The 23,018-nt window shown below is 42.4% G+C and overlaps 1 protein-coding gene and 1 non-coding gene across 2 annotated transcripts in view; one reads left to right on the forward strand and one right to left on the reverse strand.

Moving 5' to 3' along the window:
* The window catches only part of LOC147927028 (uncharacterized), a 61,597-nt gene extending 53,783 nt beyond the window's left edge, over positions 1-7,814 (forward strand). Inside the window, exons 3-5 of the mRNA XM_087487272.1 lie at positions 5,409-6,141; positions 7,453-7,475; positions 7,572-7,814. Coding sequence (XP_087343398.1) covers positions 5,409-6,141; positions 7,453-7,475; positions 7,572-7,814 — 999 coding nt within the window. The remainder of the gene's footprint in view (positions 1-5,408; positions 6,142-7,452; positions 7,476-7,571) is intronic.
* On the reverse strand, positions 5,655-5,761 carry LOC147927029 (small nucleolar RNA R71). Its single transcript, XR_015583123.1, has one exon. It is a non-coding gene; the product is annotated as a small nucleolar RNA R71 (small nucleolar RNA).
* Positions 7,815-23,018: the final 15,204 nt, after the last annotated feature.

The following is a 23,018-nucleotide window of genomic DNA, read 5'->3' on the forward strand; positions in this document are numbered from 1 at the left end:
CACTCTTATGACTCTTGATTATGCTTGACAACAGAACCAAAGTTTGGAAAGACTGTGAGTCGACTCAACAATCCCCAAAGTCCCTATTCGATAGATATTCAGATGATCTAACGTTGTCTCTAAATTTTTATAGGACCTAAACCGGACTTAATTTTCAAGCCCTGTGAATTGGTATACATTGGACTAGATCTCTACATTCAAGCCACAAAAGACATTGCACTTCTTCAAAAGTATGTTCCCCTCTCTCTTCCCTTCAATACTCTTAAAAAAAAAAGAGAAAAGAAAGAAAAAAAAAGAGAGAGAAAAGAAAAGAATAAGGATATAGGTAGCAAAGAAGTGAGCCAAGGGATGTTGCGTAAACCCGTGCATACTTTGGATTTCATGGAAGCCTGTCCAATATATATATATATATATATATATATATAAATATATATATATATATATATAGAGAGAGAGAGAGAGGGAGAGAGAGAGAAAGAGCAAGGAATCTATATAAAAAAAATGATACCATAGAAAATTAGGGAGAAATAGATTCATTGGAAGTGAGAAAAGGGAGGGGAAAGGAATCATACGAAGAAAGTCTTGGCTTGAAGAGAGTCGACAAGCCTTTGATCGATTTTCCCTTGGTAAAATTTCACTTTTTATTACTGCTTAATTTATGTAAAGAGATGACAATGGAGATTTTGGAGACTCTAAAGAATTGTGAGATCAAGGAGAGTTGATGATTCTCATGGTGGATTACAAATGGAAGTTCCTAATGTCAAGGTGAAGAAGAGTGCAAAGACGATATCCCCAAAGATAAGTAAATTGCCATTATTTTCAAAACCTCTTTTCCATGATTTAGTTTGATTATTTGCTTGAGGACAAGCAAAGTCTAAGTCTGGGAGAGTTGATAACATCATTATTTTACTCAATTTTAGCTATAGTTTTAGTATACATTTAGGAAGAGTTTAGTATGATTTCAAGGCTTTAATATTATCAAGTATTTTAGGTTTCAAGAAGGTTTTACAGGTTTTATAGCAAAAAGAACCAAAAGACAATGAAAATACGTTTCAGGAAAGATTCAGAGCTTTACAGTATGGGCAACTTTTGAAGAACTTCCAGAACTCAAATTTCGACGTACTTTGTGTCTATGGAAAGCTGAGAGAGTCATCGTTCTGCTCAAAGTAAAATCAAGTCTATACGATTACTCATCAGGAAGTTATGCCCGAGACGTGTTACAAACCGACGTAAGGAGAACCATTCAACCAATGGGCTTTTATTGAAGGCTTGACCAGCAACCATCATGGCGGCCCAGTCCAAGCCTTCACCACGTTCCAGAACCTACCTACGCCGCCCCTTGCCATGCACTTAACAAGAAAAGACTTTTCTACCTTTACAAAACCCTAAACCTAGACATAACCCTATAAATACTTTTCTAAACCTAGGGTTTAGTGTGTGCAATCATTGGAGCAGCCAGGAGACACGACCAGAGGAGCAGCCGACGTCCTGAATCCCTCTCTCGTCCCTTACCTTCTATTCTATTTGCATCGTTTTTTTTTTCTAAAGGGAGAAGATCCTTACAACTTTGTTTGACAATCATTGAAGTAATATCTAAAACCCTTTTCTCTATTTATTCTTTTAGAGTAGTTTTCTAGTTGGGTTTAAAGGGATAATCAAAGGGGGGAGATGATCTTAGTTTAGGTGGCAATTTTTAGGGTTTGTTAGATTTCAATTCTGTTTATTTCAATGGGCTTTGCTTAATGCTTTAAGTTAGCCTCATGAACTAACTATGATCTAAAGTGTGTGTGCTTTGCCAAAAGCTTCCATGTGTTCTTGACCTAGCTTAGATGTGTGAGGAGTCATAGGAAGCACATACCCCTTACCTATTGAATCTCATGGATTAGAATCAAACCTGTTTTAAATGCTTTGATCTATGCGTTGTTGCCTGCGACTGTTGAGTCTCGGAGTATAGAGATCTTAGACGATTAGCTTGTGAACTATAAGTTTACAGTTCATTCGTGTTTCGTAGTCCGAGTTTTAGATAAAGAAACTAATCCTAAACTTTCCTAGATAGATAGATCATTGAACCTCTGTGATTTCCCTTGATGCCCAACGCTTGTTTTATTATTTTTACTTGCTTTTTATTAACGTTATTGCTTACTTACGACCATGACAACAAAACCCCATTTTTATTGAGTCCTAGCCTTACATCTCTTCCGACGGATTCTCTAAACAACAACTCTGTCACTGTGGGATCAATCCTTAAATACTACTACCGATTAGCTGTGCACTTGCAGCCGTTATGTGGTCTTTTAAGGTAAAAGATTTTGAAGCAAAACAAAACCACACTCATCAGTTGTGTCACTCGACACCAAGTGCCAGTGTCGGTCGACACTTGTCTGGTGTCGGTCAACACCTCCCTTCCAGCGAGACTTTGTTTGCTTCTTGGTTTCTATGTTTGTATACTTTGTTTGTTGATTGTTTTGGACATAGGTATCTCAGTTGCTTGTGTATATGGGATGATTGCCTCACTGAGTGTTTATCCAATAATCATGCATCTCAATTTGTGTTTGTGGTGCAGGTAAAGGCAAAAGTGATTGTAACATTTGCGAACCGAAATCCCGGCTTAGGGGTTGCATCGGTCGATGAAAGGCCGGTTTTGTGCTGACGACTTTAAGTTAAACGCTACGTTTTGGGGTTAGGAAAACCCTTAACTCGAGTTTTTGTCTAATTCATCGAGCTTAGCCGCTTTTTATTGATCTAAGACATGAGATCAAGGTTTTCCGTACGGATGTCCGTAAAAGAGTCCGTACGGTCTCGGCCCTTAGGTCGTGGTTAGGTCCGAGTAATAAGAGGGAAAGGCCTTGATGATATTAAAGTGATGTTCATATATTTTACCATGTTTTCCCTTAGTTTATTCACATCTTTTGTATCTTTTTCTATCCATTTTCACCATTATTGTGTAGCTTTAGGACCAATCATGCATTACAGTGTAGTTGCATTGCATTTGCATCTTTTCATGCATAAACAGGTGATTTTGGAGCTTAAGGAGCATGGAAGCAGAGGAGAAGAGATGTGAAGCAGTCATGAGGAGGAAACAAGGGAGTTAAGGCTGAAGAACCAAGATCCGGAGTCCAGCTCGACCAAGCACTCGACCGAGTGGGAGATGGACTCGACCGAGTGGAGTTGCACCAGGGAAGCCAGCTCGATCGGTCACTCGACCGAGCACTGGTCGAGTTGACCGATCCGTGGACCACTTTGACTTTTCCCAATTTTAGGGCTTCCACCTTCCCCACTATATAAGGACTTGTACTGCAGCAACCAAAAAGATCTAGATTCTATTCCAGCTTTTCAGAAACCTAGTTTTTACCTTTTTAGGAATTTTATTCCTTTTGCTTTTTATTTTTTTCTTTTTTATTTTATATTTTGTTCTTAAGAAAAAGAAGAATTCTTCATACTTGTTTGTTGAATAACTTTCTGGGTATTAAGAATTTGAGTTTGATTTCTTCTTTAAAGTTGTAGATCTTCATCTTATCTATCTAATCATGCAAGTTTCAATAATTTCTGGGTTTATGATTTGTTTGATCATGTCTTGTTGTGAGTAGTTATCTTAGGATCTTGAGGATGGGTTAGGATAGATTGATCTTGTGGTATATCTGATTTGATCAAGCTTGATTGTTGTAGATCTCTTCTAGGCTAGATGTTCTTAATGCTGATTCTATATCTGAGAGGGTAGGATCTGATCTTAAGCTTTTTAGCATCACACCAATGTTTAGAAAGCATAGATAAGGCTAGATCTAGAGCTTACCATTAGGCTTGCTAAGAGATTAGAGGTCTTGTTTGGTTTGAGATGTATTGCTTAATGCCTGCTTGTGTAGATTCTTTTCATTGTGAGAGCAAGTCTAGGATTGCATAGGTTTGATTGTCTCTTGACCATGAGAGTGGGAGAGACTTGTCTTAGATTAATATGTCTAGAGGTTAGCTCATAGCATTGCTTGAGATTTGTTGATCAAGTTAGATTACCACAATGATTAGTTTACCCCATGAATCCATCCTCAGGAACCTTCTTTGTTTATTGAATCCTTAGTTTAAATATCATCGTTTGCTTGTTGTTTGATCTGATTTAGCATTGCTCTGTTTTTCTTGTCCTGCTCTGTTTTCACGTTTTAGTCCCACTCGACCACCCACTCGACCTACACTCGGTCGAGTGCTGATCGAGCTGTTCCCCAGATTTCTTGTTTATGTTTTGTGTTTGTCTTGTTTCATTCCTGTTTGATTTCCATTGCATTCACTTAGCATCTAGTTTATTACTTGTCTTGCATTAGTTCATATCTAGTGTTTACAGTTTCTATTTCTGTTCTTAGATCATAATCATTCTGTTTTATTTGCATCTAGTTCTTAGTTCTTGTAGTTTACTTTCTGCTTTTATCATTTTCATCTTAGGATTGTTAGTGACAAACAATCATTACATTTGGCTTAACTTAGAATCATATGCATATCTTGATTGTTCACAAGCACTCAGACTGGATTGATACCTCTTATACTGCAACTGCATAAGGGGAATTGAAACACCCATCATCATTCCATATCATACACTTTCACACACATTCACAATTCACCACACAAAATATACATGTTTCATAAAGCCCAAGAGAAGAAGGATCTAGAAGAGAAGATAGCAAAATATCTTATGGAAGAAGTCACATGTTCACCTTGGGGACGAGTGTAGGCGAGTCAACCAAGGAAAGGAAGGTCGCTTTCATCATGAAACCGATCAAGACTAGTCACATGAGAATATCTCTCCTTCCCTTTGTATCTCTAACGGCTAGAAGCTTATTGTCTTTCTATATATAGCTATGTAACAAACATAAGAACAATTCTAATTAAGTTCTTTGAATTCTCATTCTCTTTCATCTCTTATTCTCTCGTATCTCTCGATTCTTGTTTATTTCATTCCGCAATTCTAACACTTTTGAGAGAAAAGAAGAGAGAAAATATGTTCTTGAGTGTTCTAGTGGTTTTTGGGAGATTTGAGGCTGTTCCTGTAGAGAACTGTAGCTGGTATCGTTGTAGGAGCTTCCTAGGAGCGTTGTTTTGCTTGTTTGAGGTTCAGAATCTTCTTTAGCAAAGTTGAGTGCATGACCATGGCTTACCTAAGCTTGAGATTTCTCTGACAGCTTGTTTATGTGTTGTTTAGCTTGTTAGAACGCTGTTTAAGGCTTTGGGAAGCTTTCTTGTGGCTAGGGATCGAGTTTTCTTGGTATAGGAACGGAGATCAAGGGAAAAACGATGCTCGGCATGTGCTTCGGTTGATGCACGTTTGTCGGTTGATGCACTTTGTGCGTCGGTCGATGCAAATGCGAGGACGGCGCGATTTGACCTAGGAACATCGATCTATGCCCTGTGGATTGATCTCAATGATTCAGGCTAATAAGTTTCATGGATTGCCTATGGAGGACCCCCTTGATCATCTTGATGAGTTTGACAAAATCTGTGGTCTTACCAAGATCAATGGAGTAAGTGAAGATGGTTTCAAGCTGAGGTTGTTCCCTTTCTCTCTTGGGGACAAGGCTCATTTGTGGGAGAAGACTCTGCCTACTGGTGCTATCACTACTTGGGACCAATGTAAGAAGGCTTTCTTGGCCAAATTCTTCTCCAATGCTAGGACTGCTAGATTGCGAAATGAGATCTCTGGATTTGTTCAAAGGAACAATGAGAGCTTTTGTGAAGCTTGGAAGAGATTCAAGGGCTATCAAACACAATGCCCTCATCATGGTTTCAGTATGGAGTCATTGTTGAGCACACTTTATAGAGGAGTCCTTCCAAAGTTCAGGATGCTTCTTGACACAGCCTCCAATGGGAACTTCCTCAACAAGCATGTGGATGAAGGTTGGGAATTGGTTGAGAATCTTGCTCAGTCAGATGGCAATTATAATGAAGATTATGATAGGACCATAAGAAGTTCCTCAACTGATCAAGAGGACAAGTACAAGAAGGATTTGAAGATGGTCAATGAGAAACTTGACAAGATACTCCTCAGCCAGTCCAAGTCTGTCCATTTCATTGGTGAAGAAGAAGCTCCAGTTCAAGAGGGGGAGAATGAGTTTGCTGAGCTTTGCTATATGCAAAACCAAGGTGGATTCAAGAGCTACAATCAAGGTGGTTTCAAGAACAACAACCTATCTTATAGGAGCACCAATGTGGCTAATCCACAAGACCAAGTCTACCCTCCTCAACAGCCTCAACAGCCTCAAGGGTTCCAAAACTATATTCCCAAACAACAGCAGCAGGTGTTCCAACCCCAGTTGTGTCCCCCACCAGGGTTTCAGACTAACCAAGGCCAGGAACAAGACCTTAGAGCTATGATACAGCAGCTGTTGATTGGTCAAACACAAGGGAAGATTGAGGAGGCTAAGCAGTTTGCTGACCTGAACCAAAGGCTTACATCCCAGTACAATGACCTGAACATGAAGTTTGAAGGTCTTAACTCTAGAGTAAAGTATATGGAGAGCAACATAGCCTCTTCTTCAGCTCCAAAACCCAACCAACTCCCTGGAAAAGCTGTTCAAAATCCAAGGGAGTTCACAGCCAAGGCCATCCTAATTCAAGAGGAAGAAGTCACTGAGGACAGTGAAGTCCAAGTTTGGGGGAATCCATCAGTTACTGAAGCCCCAAGTAACATTTGTGCAAAGCAACAGGAGCTCGCAGGAGAACTCGACCAGGAGCTCGACCACTCACTCGATCGAGTGCATGCTCGAGTGGTCGATCGAGCTGAAGACTCCGAAGCTGTCAAGCCTGCTAAGTACATTCCTCCTGCTTACAAGCCTCCACTACCATTCCCTGGGCGTTTCAAAGCACAGAAGATCAAGGAGTTAAGGGAAATAATTGAGAAAAAGGCATTGTTGGCTAAGCAACAAGAGGAAGAGAGGGTTTTGAAAGAAGAAGCTTTGGTTGAGAAAGAGGAACAAGTGTCAGCCATTCAAGAGATCATCATAGCTTACCAAGAAGAGGAGAGAGGACCTGCCTTGGAACAGTATGAGCCTTATCCTCTCTACAAAATTTTTTTGCTTGATTTGTCTAGTAAGAGGGCTGAAGCTCAAGATGAGAAGGATCTTGAGAACCTTGGAGGAGTGATCATTCCAGTAAAGCTCAGTGATCCAGGACCTTTCTATCTACCTTGCACAATCAGCTATCTTCACTACAACCAATGTCTTTGTGATTTGGGAGCTTCAACAAGTGTGATGCCATACTCCATAGCTCAAAAGCTAGGGAGAACTGATTTCAAATCTACCAATCTCCATGTGCTCCTAGCTGATGGGACAAATAGAGAGGTAGTTGGAAGATTGGAGAATGTCCCACTCAAGATAGGGAAAGCAAGGATTCACACTGACTTTGTGGTGATAGAAATGGATAAGGAGCCTGAGGATCCAATCTTGCTAGGGAGGCCATTCTTGGCTACTGTTGGAGCAGTCATTGATGTGAAGGAAGGTCTTGTAACCTTGAATATTGCTGAAGATGTGGTCATGAAGTTCAACATCTATAACCCAACCAACCTGCCTACCATTGATGATCAACCCTTCACTATCAAGGAGAAAGTTGATCATGAGGTGTTCAAGGATGAAGGAGACCCTAAAGCTGAGCCTCCACCCCAAGAGGATACTGTTGAGAAGCTTAAGAGGTCAGTCCAAGAGTTGACAAGTATGGTTGAGGATCTTCAATTCAAGCTGAACAAGAGGTCTTTAAGGAGAACAAGGCCAAGGCTCAAATTTAAGAAGAAATATGGGTTGAGTGTTAAGAGTGAGGTGATTGAGGACAATCTTCACAGTGACTAGGAAGTTCCAGGGAGGATTTCATCACCTCCTTGGTATTTGAACCAAAGTTAAGAAGGAAACCAAAGTCAAGCTTAGTGACTTTAAACAAGCTCACTAGGGAGGAAGTCCCTAAGGTATCCTTTGTACATATGGTTTAATTTTCTTAGTAGTTTGATGTGTTTTCTTTTATGATTTTGTTGGACAGGCTTTTAAGTGGTAATATAGTTGGGTAAGGGGAGATGTGGCCAAAGAGAAGAGGACTCGCAGGCCCACTCGACCACAAAACAAGAGGTACTCGGCCGAGCTGGATACTAATTGAGGCCCAATCTATTCCCATTCTTCTAGAATGATCAAGTGGAAGGAAGAACAAGGAGAAAATTTTCAAAATTTCAAATTTGGTCAAGGAGTTCGACCACGTGCTGGTCGAGTGGTGGGGTCGAGTGGCAGCCAAAAAGCAAGTCAAAGATTCCCAATTCAAATTTGAAATGTAAGGACGCTCCTACCTTGTTTTCTTGTCTCCTAGACTTCTTTAAATAGCTCTTGCTCGATCCTAAGCTTCTCACACTTGCTCATTTGCTCAAAACATTTAAATTCAAGCTTTAAATCTCTCTCAAAGTTCATCTTTTGCTCTAGCTTTGTTCTTTCAAGTTTTTGGGTCACTAACCTATTAACTTTGAGCTTTGAGTCTATTTCCCTTCAGTTTCTTTTTGAAAATGTCTTCTAAGATCACCAAGAAGTCCCACAAAACCGCTGCAAGCTCCCAGGAACGTCGTGATGCTGATCTTGAACCAAGAGGTGAAGCTAGGAGAGCCACTCGACGGGTCAGTCGATCGACCACTCGACCGAGTGATGGGTCGAGCAGTCGGTCGAGCCAGGTGCCGAGTCTCAGGAAAAAGCCAATTGTGGAGGATCCTGAGAGGACTGAGAGTGAGGAAGAAAGAGAACCTACTATTGTTGAGTTGATAAGGGGATACAGAAACAAAGGGAAGAGGCCAGCAGTTGAAGTGGAGCAAGAAGAAAGTGAGAGTGAAAGTGAAGAGATGAGTGAAGAAGAAGAATTGAGGGATGATGGAGAAGCTGAATCTTGTGGGCTGTCAAAGAAGCAGCTGTATGATGCTTTTATGAGAATGGAGTTCCTGGGAACTAGATATCCTCACAAGGAGACCATGGAGAAGCTTGCTATTGATGAAGATGTGGCATGTCTTTTTGAGAAGAGCAGCCTCACCAAGTTCATAGGGCTTTGCATGGAAGGCTATAGAGAGGAAAGCTGTGAGTTCCTAGCCACTGTCAAGCTACACCAACACTTGAGGAAGAGTGCTGAACATGGAGCTGGTCACATCTCATTCACCATCAAGGGGAAGAAGCATGAATTTTCATTGAAGAAGCTGGCTGAGGTGTTTGGATTTGAGGTTGGGAGCCATAGGAGTTTGATGGTTCCAAGGGAGGAGTTGTATGCTGTATGGGAGACCATTGGGGACAACAAATATTACTCATCTTCCAACTCCAAGAGCTCAAGAATAAGGAGTCTAGTCCTAAGGTATTACCACAAGGCTCTTGCCAATACTTTCTTTGCAAGAAAGGAGACTGGAAACATCAATGAGGGGGAGCTGAAGATGATTGACTTGGCCCTTAATGGAGTTCTTCTTCAAGCAAGAAATGGAACCATCATCCTTGGTAGCACTGTTGAAACTGATCTTGGGATGGTGCTAATAGATCATATGATTTATTTGAGGAGTTGGGTAGGAAAGCTTGAGAACAAGGGTTCAAGAGGAGCACTTACCATTGGAGGCATCATCACTCCAATCCTTCAAGCTGCTGACATCCAACCTAGAGGAGAAAGAGTCTTACCAAGATGGATTGACTCAAGCTACCTCACCTCCACTCTCATCCTTGCCAAGGAGCTACATCAAGGAAATCATATTTTCAACTTTGAGCTTCCAACACTTGGGAAAAAGCAACTCATTTTGCCTAACCAAGAGCTCACCTCCATTCAAGAAGGAGCCAACATTGATTTTTGGCCAGCTGAGGAGCATTGGTTTGATGGAGTGATTCAACAAAGAGTTGAGGAAGCTGGGAATGCACAAGTAGCTGATGGAGAGGAGCAGTTCTACTTTGAAGATTATGAGCCAAATCCAAGAGATAGTAGAGGAGTAAGGGAGAATGCAAAGAGAATGACTCTCTTGCAAAGATGGAACAAGTGGAATGGGAAGAGGTTTGATAAGCTGAAGAAGAAGGTAACCAACATGGCTAAGTCTATCAAAGGCTTGAAAAAGGAGATTGCTGAGCTGTAGAGTGGAAACTCATCTCCTAGCCAACATTCAAGCCCTTTGAGGAGAAGCAGCTCAACTAGAGCACTTTCAAGGGTTGTGAATCCTGTGGAACCAGCTAGGGCTTCAATGTATGAGCCAAATCAGAGGAAGAGGAGCTCAAGTACCCGAGAACAACAATTTTCAAGGCACTCGACCGGGTCACTCGAGCACCCACTCGACCGAGCACCTCCAATGCACTCGGCCGAGCACCTTCCCAGACCACCTTATGGCTTCCCACCTCCAGCTGCTTATCCAGGTTATCAACATTACCCACCCATCCCACCCCAGTACTTTATGGATCCAGCACTCTACCAGCAGTACCAGCAGTACCAGACTCAAGATTTGGAGACTCGCAACCCAGCTCGACCCCCCCACTCGAACTGGCACTCGACCGAGTCAAGGTCGATTGGCATAGTCGAGCTGCCCCAAAGCCTTTCTCCAAGCCACCAAGAAGACCCCAACTACTCCTATGACAGCATGCAAATGGATGTGGACAACTTCTTCCACAATCCCTAAGGTACCATCATCACCTTACCATTGTTTATATCATAGCATTTGATGTTGTGTTTTGTTTGTTTTTAAGTCTTGAATCCTCTTACAAATTTAATTCACACAGAGGACTGTGTGATTTAAGTTTGGGGGAGGGTTCTAGATAGCATTTGATGTTGTGTTTTGTTTTCTTATTTCAAATTTTTATCATCATCATGTAGCACTTGCATTTCATCTAAGGCATAGAAAAACCATAAAAATTTGAAAATTTTTTGCAAAAATCTTTATAAAAAGAGTGTTCATGTAGTTTGCATTGCATATTTAAAGTGATTTGTTTAGCATATAGGACTGTTTGCATTAGGGATTTATATTGAGTTCTTCCTTGTTAGCTTGTTTAATTCACTAGACTAGGATCAATGCCCAAGTTAATAGTACTTTGATGCTAGTTGAGTGGTTAGAAGCATAAGACTGAACCAAGCCTTGAATTCCTGCATTGCATTTGGTCTAAATTGAAGCATGTTGTGATTTGATTCCATTTCCTATTTATAAGAACCTAATATTGACTTGTAATTACCAATGTGTGCATTGCTTTAAACTCATGGATACCATATACATATTTGGATCATCTTTCTCCTTTTTACCACTCTTGTTGATCCAAGTAGCTGATTTCACTTTTAAATCAGTTCCCCTACCCCTTAACCAAACCTTCTTTCAAGCCTTGTTTATTCTTGTGTGTGTGAGGCCTATTTTTGGGCTTGAGCTTGGTAGAAAGTGTTAGGTTTGAACTGACAAGAGTAAGACCTTGTGTAGTTCTAGTTTGCATTTTCCAAACTAGATAGGACTAGGTGTTTCACTTGTTGGGTTTGGGACTTGGCTGTTATAAAAAGAAAAGAAAGAAAAGAGAAAGAAAAAGGGTAGAGTCTTTTAGGAGAGGAATGTGTTTAAGCAAAAAGCTAAAAGTCTAGTGAAAGGATGGGAAGTGAAAGTTGTTATCTAAGATGGTTCTAGTTAAAGAAAAGAAAAGAAAGCAAAGAAGAGTTTAGCAAAAAGCTTATATGTCTTAAGAATAAGAAGAAAAGAGAACCATAGCATTCAATAAGAATCCCCCATCCCACTAGAAAGATCAAATAAGAAACCTCTCCTAAGACTTGAAAACCAAAAGAGAAAAGGGTTAAAGAGAAAAGAAGAAGTTAAAGGGTAGCACTAGGATCATTTGGGTTTAGATTGTTAGGAATAAACACTTTGGGTACCTTTGGGTAGACAAGGTTTTGTTCTTGTATGTGTCTAAGTGTTCTTACCTTTAGCATTCTTCTAAAGCTCAATTCATTTCATGAGAGAACATTGATATTGACAAGCCCCACTCTGAAAAGAGACCATCATTGTCTCAAAACCCCTTATTACCAAGCCAAATGAGTTTAAGCATTGCATATAATTGATTCATGTTCTTGATTAATGAATGTTAAAGGAAATGGTTGATTTGAATGCATGTGAATATCTAAGGCTCAAATCAGTAAAGGTTGTGATGTGCTTGTCTAAAGTTTTTAAGTATAGCTATTCACCTTGCATCTTAGTACTAGTAACTTGAACATTGATCCTAGCTGGTCTATTTGCAAGCTTTAGGAGTTATGATCCCATTTTTAAACCTCATCTACCTTCTTAGTTCTTGTTTATTTGCTTGAGGGCAAGCAAAGACTAAGTTTGGGGGTGTTGATGTTCATATATTTTACCATGTTTTCCCTTAGTTTATTCACATCTTTTGTATCTTTTTCTATCCATTTTCACCATTATTGTGTAGCTTTAGGACCAATCTTGCATTAGAGTGTAGTTGCATTGCATTTGCATCTTTTCATGCATAAACAGGTGATTTTGGAGCTTAAGGAGCATGGAAGCTGAGGAGAAGAGATGTGAAGCAGTCATGAGGAGGAAACAAGGGAGTTAAGGCTGAAGAACCAAGATCCGGAGTCCAGCTCGACCAAGCACTCGACCGAGTGGGAGATGGACTCGACCGAGTGGAGTTGCACCAGGGAAGCCAGCTCGATCGGTCACTCGACCGAGCACTGGTCGAGTTGACCGATCCGTGGACCACTTTGACTTTTCCCAATTTTAGGGCCTCCACCTTCCCCACTATATAAGGACTTGTACTGCAGCCACCAAAAAGATCTAGATTCTATTCCAGCTTTTCAGAAACCTAGTTTTTACCTTTTTAGGAATTTTATTCCTTTTGCTTTTTATTTTTTTCTTTTTTATTTTAGATTTTGTTCTTAAGAAAAAGAAGAATTCTTCATACTTGTTTGTTGAATAACTTTCTGGGTATTAAGAATTTGAGTTTGATTTCTTCTTTAAAGTTGTAGATCTTCATCTTATCTATCTAATCATGCAAGTTTCAATAATTTCTGGGTTTATGATTTGTTTGATCATGTCTTGTTGTGAGTAGTTATCTTAGGATCTTGAGGATGGGTTAGGATAGATTGATCTTGTGGTATATCTGATTCGATCAAGCTTGATTGTTGTAGATCTCTTCTAGGCTAGATGTTCTTAATGCTGATTCTATATCTGAGAGGGTAGGATCTGATCTTAAGCTTTTTAGCAGCACACCAATGTTTAGAAAGCATAGATAAGGCTAGATCTAGAGCTTACCATTAGGCTTGCTAAGAGATTAGAGGTCTTGTTTGGTTTGAGATGTATTGCTTAATGCCTGCTTGTGTAGATTCTTTTCATTGTGAGAGCAAGTCTAGGATTGCATAGGTTTGATTGTCTCTTGACCATGAGAGTGGGAGAGACTTGTCTTAGATTAATATGTCTAGAGGTTAGCTCATAGCATTGCTTGAGATTTGTTGATCAAGTTAGATTACCACAATGATTAGTTTACCCAATGAATCCATCCTCAGGAACCTTCTTTGTTTATTGAATCCTTAGTTTAAATATCATCGTTTGCTTGTTGTTTGATCTGATTTAGCATTGCTCTGTTTTTCTTGTCCTGCTCTGTTTTCACGTTTTAGTCCCACTCGACCACCCACTCGACCTACACTCGGTCGAGTGCTGATCGAGCTGTTCCCCAGATTTCTTGTTTATGTTTTGTGTTTGTCTTGTTTCATTCCTGTTTGATTTCCATTGCATTCACTTAGCATCTAGTTTATTACTTGTCTTGCATTAGTTCATATCTAGTGTTTACAGTTTCTATTTCTGTTCTTAGATCATAATCATTCTGTTTTATTTGCATCTAGTTCTTAGTTCTTGCAGTTTACTTTCTGCTTTTATCATTTTCATCTTAGGATTGTTAGTGACAAACAATCATTACATTTGGCTTAACTTAGAATCATATGCATATCTTGATTGTTCACAAGCACTCAGACTGGATTGATACCTCTTATACTGCAACTGCATAAGGGGAATTGAAACACCCATCATCATTCCATATCATACACTTTCACACACATTCACCATTCACCACACAAAATATACATGTTTCATAAAGCCCAAGAGAAGAAGGATCTAGAAGAGAAGAGAGCAAAATATCTTATGGAAGAAGTCACATGTTCACCTTGGGGACGAGTGTAGGCGAGTCAACCAAGGAAAGGAAGGTCGCTTTCATCATGAAACCGATCAAGACTAGTCACATGAGAATATCTCTCCTTCCCTTTGTATCTCTAACGGCTAGAAGCTTATTGTCTTTCTATATATAGCTATGTAAAAAACATAAGAACAATTCTAATTAAGTTCTTTGAATTCTCATTCTCTTTCATCTCTTATTCTCTCGTTTCTCTCGATTCTTGTTTATTTCATTCCGCAATTCTAACACTTTTGAGAGAAAAGAAGAGAGAAAATATGTTCTTGAGTGTTCTAGTGGTTTTTGGGAGATTTGAGGCTGTTCCTGTAGAGAACTGTAGCTGGTATCGTTGTAGGAGCTTCCTAGGAGCGTTGTTTTGCTTGTTTGAGGTTCAGAATCTTCTTTAGCAAAGTTGAGTGCATGACCATGGCTTACCTAAGCTTGAGATTTCTCTGACAGCTTGTTTATGTGTTGTTTAGCTTGTTAGAACGCTGTTTAAGGCTTTGGGAAGCTTTCTTGTGGCTTGGGATAGAGTTTTCTTGGTATAGGAACGGAGATCAAGGGAAAAACGATGCTCGGCATGTGCTTCGGTTGATGCACGTTTGTCGGTTGATGCACTTTGTGCGTCGGTCGATGCAAATGCGAGGACGGCGCGATTTGACCTAGGAACATCGATCTATGCCCTGTGGAGGAGTCGATCGATGCAACTAGGGTTTTTTGTGAAATGTCGAGCAAGCGTCGGTCGATGCAATGTGAGTGTCGGTCGATTCAAGTTTCACTTGCATCGGTCGATGCAGATCATGCGTCGGTCGATGCAACCCCTGATGGTGTCGGTCGATGCAATGCCTGGTTTTTTTTGTTGGTTGTTGTTTAATGGTTAGAGTATCTCAATTGCTTGTGTGTATAGCCCAATAGATGGGAGGATTGCCTCACTGAGTGTTTATAAAATACTCATGCATCTCAATTTGTGTTTGTGGTGCAGGTAAAGGCAAAGTGTGATCGTGGAATCAAGGCAATGAAGAGGAAAATGTTCTAGCGACTCGATTGGTTGTTGTCTTGCATTGCTAGGTTGCTAGAGTGGGGTCAATTGGAACATTGCTAGGTTACTAGTTCTCTGTTTCTTGATGTTTGGTTATTGGATATTTGTTAATATTGAATAATGCTATTTATTATTGGATATTTATTGGATATTGGTATTGAGTATTTTCGGCTGTTTGCTTTTATTGTGGTTAGGTGGCTAGTGGGTATGGGACCACTAGCTTAGATTATCATTATTAATATTATATTTATATTTATTATTAATTATTTAAAAAACACGGGTCGGGTCGTTTCAGTGATCATATGTTTTTCTGGGCAAATATAGCTATTTTTTTTGAGAATTTGTTAAAAATACCCTTTTTGGCCATTTTATTTTTGCCCTCCTTTAATTTTTAATGACCATTTTACACTTAGATGAAAAATATTTTATTCAATAAAAAGAAAAACAAAATTTTCCCGCCAAAAAAATTTTCTGACATATTTTCCCGCCAAAAAATTTTCGAAAAAAAATTTCCGCCAAAAAGTTTTTTGTCATAAAAATTTTGACAAAAAAAACTTCCCGCCAAAATTTTTCCCGCCAAAAAAACTTTACAAGGTTTTTAAAAGATTTTGTAAGGTAGAAACCTTATAAACACCATGTAAACGCTTTTACAAAATTTTTAAAAGAGCTTTAAAAGTTTTTTAAAGAGTTTTAAAAGGTTTTTAAAAGAGTTTTAAAAGGTTTTAAAACGTTTTTTTAACAGTTTGTAAACGCTTTTACAAGGTTTTTATAACCTTTTTAAAAGGTTTTTAAACACTTTGTAAACGCTTTTACAAGGTTTTTAAACACCTTGTAAACGTTTTTAAACACCTTGTGAAACGACCGACCTCTTTTTAAAAAAAAATATTAAATAATAAATATAATATAATATAATAATAAAATAAACTACAACTAGTGGTCCCATACCCACTAGCCACCTAACCACAAACACTTTCAACAGCGGAAATAACCAACCAATATCCAATAATAATCCAATAATAAAATATAACAATATTCAACATAATCAATATCCAAAACAACATAAATCATAGAACCAGCAACCTAGCAATGTTCTAATGACCCAACTCTAGCAACCTAGCAATGCCAGACAACATAAAATCCGAGTCCCTAGAACATCCTCCTCTTCATTGCCTGGATTCCACGATCACACTTTGCCTTTACCTGCACCACAAACACATATTGCAATGCATGAGTATTTTACAAACACTCAGTAAGGCAATCCTCCCATCTACTGGGCTGTACACACAAGCAATAGAGTATCAGTAATCTTCACACAACAATCAACACACGTCAATCACAAAACAGGACTTAGCATAGACCGATGCCACACTAGCATCGACCGATGCCAAATGGAGAAGCATTGATCGATACAGAAGCTGCATCGACCGATACCCAGTCTGCATCGACCGACGCATGCTCGACGCACACGAAAGACCCTAAAGTTCATCGCGCCGTCCTCGCACTTGCATCGACCGATGCAAGGTATGCATCGATCGACGCAACGTCGAGCACCGTGATTTCTCCGAAGCTTCTCGCCGGATTTCGTTCCTACAACCACAAAACTCAATCCCAAGCCACAAGAAAGCTTCCTAACGTCCATAGCAACAATCTAATACGTCTAACAACATACAACAACCAAAATACTGAATTCTCTAGCTTAGATAAGCCATGGTCCTGCACTTACCTTTGCCAAGACAAATCTGAACCACAAACACTCAAGAACAAGCCTCTAGGAAGCTCCTACAACGATCCCAGCTACAGATCTCTACAGGAACGCACCAAATCTCCAAGAAAACTCCAGAAACTCTCAAGAACTCTTTCTCTCTCTCGTTCTTTCTCAAAAACGGCCAATCAACACGAATGGGACAAAACTCGCATCTAAGGGTTTTCCCTAACCCAAAATGCAGCGTTTGACTTAAGTCAAAACGCACAAAATTGAGCCAGCATCGATCGATGCTCCTACTGCATCGATCGATGCACATCCCAAACCGGAATTCCGGTTCACGGATGTTACAATTCTCCCCCACCAAACTGGATTCTTCCTCGAATCCCAATCAACCATCAGCCAAGGACTCCTGTGCAACCGTCTCCACGGCCCGCACTCCTCCGACCGATCTACAGAAGGTCACGTCTAGGCGATAGACTCACGCTCCAGGCGTCATTTGCTCTCGACTTTTGGACTTTCCTTTTTCTCATAGGCCTAAACCTTGAGTTTCATCGGCTCCTCATCAGACCTAAGTCTGCATGCCAATGTTGGCTCCTCATCGGGCCTAAGCCCGCATGCCATAATATATAAGGAAAAATCCAACTCGTCTCTCGGGTCGTCACCCTACAGCGCGCCTCCGGACCGTCGTCCGAAGTCGATATACCAACCATACTCCAAAGTCACAAAGTCTCCGAATATGGCAGTACTAGGAGAACCAAAGTCCTCCAAGAGCCGCGAGCAAACGATTCTGAACACGTCTGAGTCCTATCCCTATCCAGGTTTCCCTTCCGTGGCTTGCGTAAAACATCTCAATGTCCTACCAACCACATATCCCCTCACTGGAATACCTCATGACCACACAAGGATCATATACACGCTACAAAGGCCGCCACAAAGGCCAAAAAAATGTCCTAAAGAGGACCGCCACCAAGGCCAAACAAATGTCCTAAAGAGGACCGCCACCAAGGCCAAACAAATGTCCTAAAGAGGACCGCCACCAAGGCCAAACAAATGTCCTAAAGAGGACCGCCACCTAGGCACTCTGGCTAAACAGCCCGCCACAAAGGCCATCTGTCCCGAAGGACCGTCACAAAGACCATCTGTCCCGAAGGACCGTCACAAAGAAACTCTGGCTAAACAGCCCGCCACAAAGGCCATCTGTCCCGAAGGACCGTCACAAAGACACTCTGGCTAAACAGCCCGCCACAAAGGCCAAACAAATGTCCTAAAAAGGACCGCCACTAGGCCACACAAATGTCCTAAAGAGGACCGTCACAAAGACTCTCTGGCTAAAAAGCCCGTCAGAAAGACCACACATTGTCCAAAAAGACCGCCACACACGGGCACATTGACTCGAAATTCCGCCACAAAGGCCACAAAAGCCCCCTCCAAGGCTTCCCACCGCTACAATGAACAAATTCTCTCTTCCGAAAAACTTTCCATAAATAGCACTTTCCATTTTTGGAACCTTTCCACTTCAGGAAAACTTCTATTTCGGGAAACTTTCCCCAAATCCCGCCTCACAGACACTTTGTACCTTGAGCACCACCTCATCTTGTTACTGAGTCGCACAACCAACCACCCCAAGCGACCGAGTAAAGAGAGATGGGCTGGAATACTCCATTCTCGCTCCAGCCACGGATTACAGACGGAACCAGACTAGGCAAGCTCAAGTCGTGGTTGCTTCTCATACCACTTCTTAAACCTTGCCTTCATCCTCGCCTCAGGCTCCCAAGTCTGCTCCTCCACACCATCACAGTCCCAAAGGACTCTCATCAAAGGAATCTTCTTCTTCCGAAGTTCCTTTATCCTCCTCTCGAGAACCCTCACTGGTCTCGCTTCCAAAGTCATGTTAGGCTGAAGATCTTCAGGAATCTTAGCCAACAACTGATCGTCCTCACGGAGACACTTCCGCAACATAGACACATGGAATACCTTGTGGAAAGCACGTATAACCTCAGGTAACTCCAGTCTATATGCCACTGGTCCAACTCGCTCAATCACTCTGAACGGACCCATATACCTCGGACTCAACTTAGTCTCAGTCAATGACCTGTTTGGACCCCGCAACATGGCCATCTTGAGGTACACTTTGTCTCCTACCTGAAACTCAAGATCTCTCCTTCTCCTATCAGCATAACTCCTCTGCCTATCCGGAGCCTCTTTCATGTTCAGCTTGAGAACCCGAATCTTCTCTGAGGTCTCCTGAACAAAATCTGCCCCGTACATGCTCCTCTTCCCCACCTGAGTCCAGCATAACGGTGTACGACACAGCCTCCCATACAAAGCCTCATAAGGAGCCATACCGATACTCGCTTGATAGTTATTATTGTAAGCAAACTCTACCAGGTTCAGGTGATCTGCCCAATGGCCTCCAAAACACACATCCTCATATGCACCTTAGACTCAGACTGTCCATCTGTCTGGGGATGGTAAGCTGTACTCATATGCACCTTAGTGCCCATCTCTGCCTGAAAAACCTGCCAGAACACCGAAGTGAACTTAGAATCTCTGTCAGACACAATGCTCGCTGGCACCCCATGCAATCTGACTATCTCCCACACATACTTCCTAGCCAAGACCGCTGCTCCATCCGTCTTGTTAATGGCCAGAAAATGTGCTGACTTAGTCAACCGGTCCACAATGACCCAAATAGCATCAAAGGTCCGTGACACTAGCAATCCTACCACAAAATCCATGGTAATCATATCCCACTTCCACTCATGAATGGGTAAACTCTTCAATAAACCACCAGGAACCTGATGCTCAGCCTTCACTAGCTTGCACACATCGCACCTAGCGACCCAACTAGCCACATCCTTCTTCATCCCGACCCAATGATAATACCTCTTGAGGTCACGGTACATCTTAGTCGCTCCTGGATGAATGGATAACTTGCTCGCATGAGCCTCTCTCAGAATCTCCTGCCTCAACTCCTCATCCTTGGGCACACAAACCCGACCGTGCACCAAGATAGTACCATTATCTGAGACCTGATACTCAGAATCAACATCCTTTGAGGCATTCACCAGCCCCAAATCCTTCTCCTGTGCCATCCGCACCCTACTCAAAAGATCTGCTCTGTCAACTGCTTCCAAACCCAACGGTTCCAGTGAAACAGCACACAAGCTCAAAGCACTGATCTCCCCTACCAGGGACTCCATCTCCTGCTCCTGAGCCGAAGCTATCCTCTTCCGACTCAGAGCATCTGCAACCGTGTTAGCCTTACCAGGATGATAGGCTATCTCCAAATCATAGTCTGCCACAAGCTCCATCCACCGCCTCTGTCTCAAATTCAACTCAGGCTGCGTGAATATATACCTCAGACTCTTATGATCTGTAAACACCTGTACCTTTGCACCATAAAGATAAGATCTCCAAATCTTCAGGGCAAAAACTACAGTACCCATCTCCACATCATGAGTAGGATAGTTGCCTTCATGCACCCGCAACTGCCGCGAAGCATAAGCAATCACCTTCCCATGCTGCATCAGAACACACCCCAAACCAACTCTAGATGCATCTGTATAAACCACATAGGGTTCTCCCTGCTCAGGCAAAGCCAACACTGGCGCAGTAGTCAACATCTCCTTCAGGCTTGCAAAGCCTTCCTCACACTCTTCTGACCAGACAAAAGGAACACTCTTCAGGCTTGCAAACCCCTGCACAAATCTCCTGTAGTAACCTGCCAATCCAAGGAAACTCCTGATCTCTGTGGCATTCTGCGGTCTAGGCCAATCCCTGATAGCCTGAATCTTCTCTGGATCCACAGAAACCCCCTCTGCAGAAACAATGTGACCCAGAAAGCCCATCTCACGCTGCCAAAAACTGCACTTGCTCAACTTAGCAAACAACTTCTGCTCCCGCAGCTTCTCCATAACTGCTCTCAAATGCACTGCATGCTCCTCAGGACTCTTAGAATAATCCAGGATATCGTCGATGAAAATGATGACAGATACATCCAGAAACTCCTGAAACACACGGTTCATCAATCTCATAAACGCTGCTGGTGCGTTAGTCAGCCCGAAAGGCATCACCACAAACTCATAATGCCCATACCTTGTCCTGAAAGCAGTCTTCCTCACATCTGCCTCATCTATCAGTATCTGATGATAACCCGACGCCAGATCTACCTTAGAAAACCAAGTAGCACCCCTCAACTGATCCAACAACTCATCGATCCTAGGAAGAGGGTACTTGTTCTTCACAGTGACCCGGTTCAAACCCCGATAATCGATGCATAACCTGAAACTCCCATCCTTCTTCTTCACAAACAAGACCGGCGCTCCCCACGGTGATACACTAGGACGGATGAATCACTTACTCAACAGATCCTCTAGATGCTTCTTCAGCTCTGCCATCTCTGCTGGAGCCATTCTATAAGGAGCCTTGGATAATGGTGTCGTCCCCGGTTCCAGTTCAATGGTGAAAGGATCCGACCGAGATGGTGGTAATCCCTGCAAGGACTGAAACACATCCTCAAACTCCTCTACTATTGGAATACCGCTAACCGTAGACTTCCTCACTGACTCTGGCATAGATATAGTGACCAGATAAGCCTCACGGCCCTTCTCGATCATCTTCCCAGCCTGAATGGCTGAGATCACGAGACTCCCCGAAGTCGGTCTAATTCCCTGAAAAACCAACTTCTCTCCTGGACACTCAAACTCCTCTCTACCCCGATGGCAATCCAAATGCACCATATGCCGATGCAACCAATCCATCCCGAGAATAACATCATACAACTCCACTGGACTGATAAGCAAATCCGCTGGCCACGACTCTCCTGCGATCTGAATATCAACCCCTCTAGCTCGTCCAATAACTCTCACGAACTTGCCCCCAGCAACTCTGACAACTCCTGTACGCTCCCCGGGATCCCCTCTAATTCCCGCACACTCTGCACACTCCGGCGTAATGAAGCGATGAGAAGCTCCAGAATCAAACATAACGTGGGACTTAAACCCGCCCACCAACAAGGTCCCTACACAAACCTCATGTGTTGAGAACCTAACACTTTATCACAGGAAACCATAAAATCTGTACCTACTAAAAACTCACAAAGATTAAGTACCAGAAATTATACCTGTGATCGCCCCGGCACTAATTCCACCAGTCTCTGCTGTCGTGTAAGCACGTGGCGTCTGCTCAATCCGTGCCACCTGCTGACCTCCAGGCTGCACCTGCTGCAACGCTGCCACTGCTACCGACTGCAACTTGGGACAGAAAGGCCTGATGTGCCCTGCCTCCCTACAATGATAACATACCCGAGGCCCTGCCGTCTGAGCACTCCTCTTGGGACAACTTGCAACCTTGTGATCCTTGCTCCCACAACCGAAGCAACCCGCAGCACTCGGCTTCTGTGTAGCCTCCCACTTCCTCTTGGTTCCCTGAGCATGCCTACCGCCCCTGCTGGAACCACCCTGCTGCTGAGCCTTACCAGGCTGAGCTACTGGAGTAACCGACACTGACTGTGTCCGGATATCCTCCTCAATCTCTGGTACTGTCTCAACAAGCTTTGCACACGTAGCATAAGACCTCCCTCTACAGTGAACTCTCAAATCATCACGTAGAGCCCTCAAAAACCTCCTGATCTGAGCCTCCTCAGACTCCATAGCCCGACCCCCATAACAAAGAAGTTGACTGAACTCCAAATCCAGCTCCCGCACTGACCGTGTCCCCTGAGACAACTGAAGGAACTGCACCTCCAAACGATCCAATGCCTCTCTAGGAAAATACTTGCGGTTGAACTCCAGAACGAAGTCAGCCCAAGTCATCTCCCGCTGCACCCTCCTAGCAGCCACAGATCTCCACCACAACTCAGCATAGCCACTCAAAAAGTAGACCCCTATGTCCACCCAGAACTCCTCAGGACATCTCAGAGTATGGAAGTTACGTTCCACTCTCGTCCTCCACGCATCCGCAGCAGTAGGATCTACACCTCCTGAAAATTGCTCAGTACGCAACCAACCCATCTCTGTCAACATGCTGAGATAACGAGCACAACCTGAGCCCGAGCGGGCACCACTGGTGATAACCGCTCTAACACATGTGCTAGCAAAGCCGCAATATCAGCACCAGGGACTCCACCCGCTGG

This window comes from Camelina sativa, chromosome 15 (genome assembly GCF_030686135.1).
Source record: "Camelina sativa cultivar CO46 ecotype springtype chromosome 15, ASM3068613v1".
Lineage (NCBI taxonomy): Eukaryota > Viridiplantae > Streptophyta > Magnoliopsida > Brassicales > Brassicaceae > Camelina > Camelina sativa.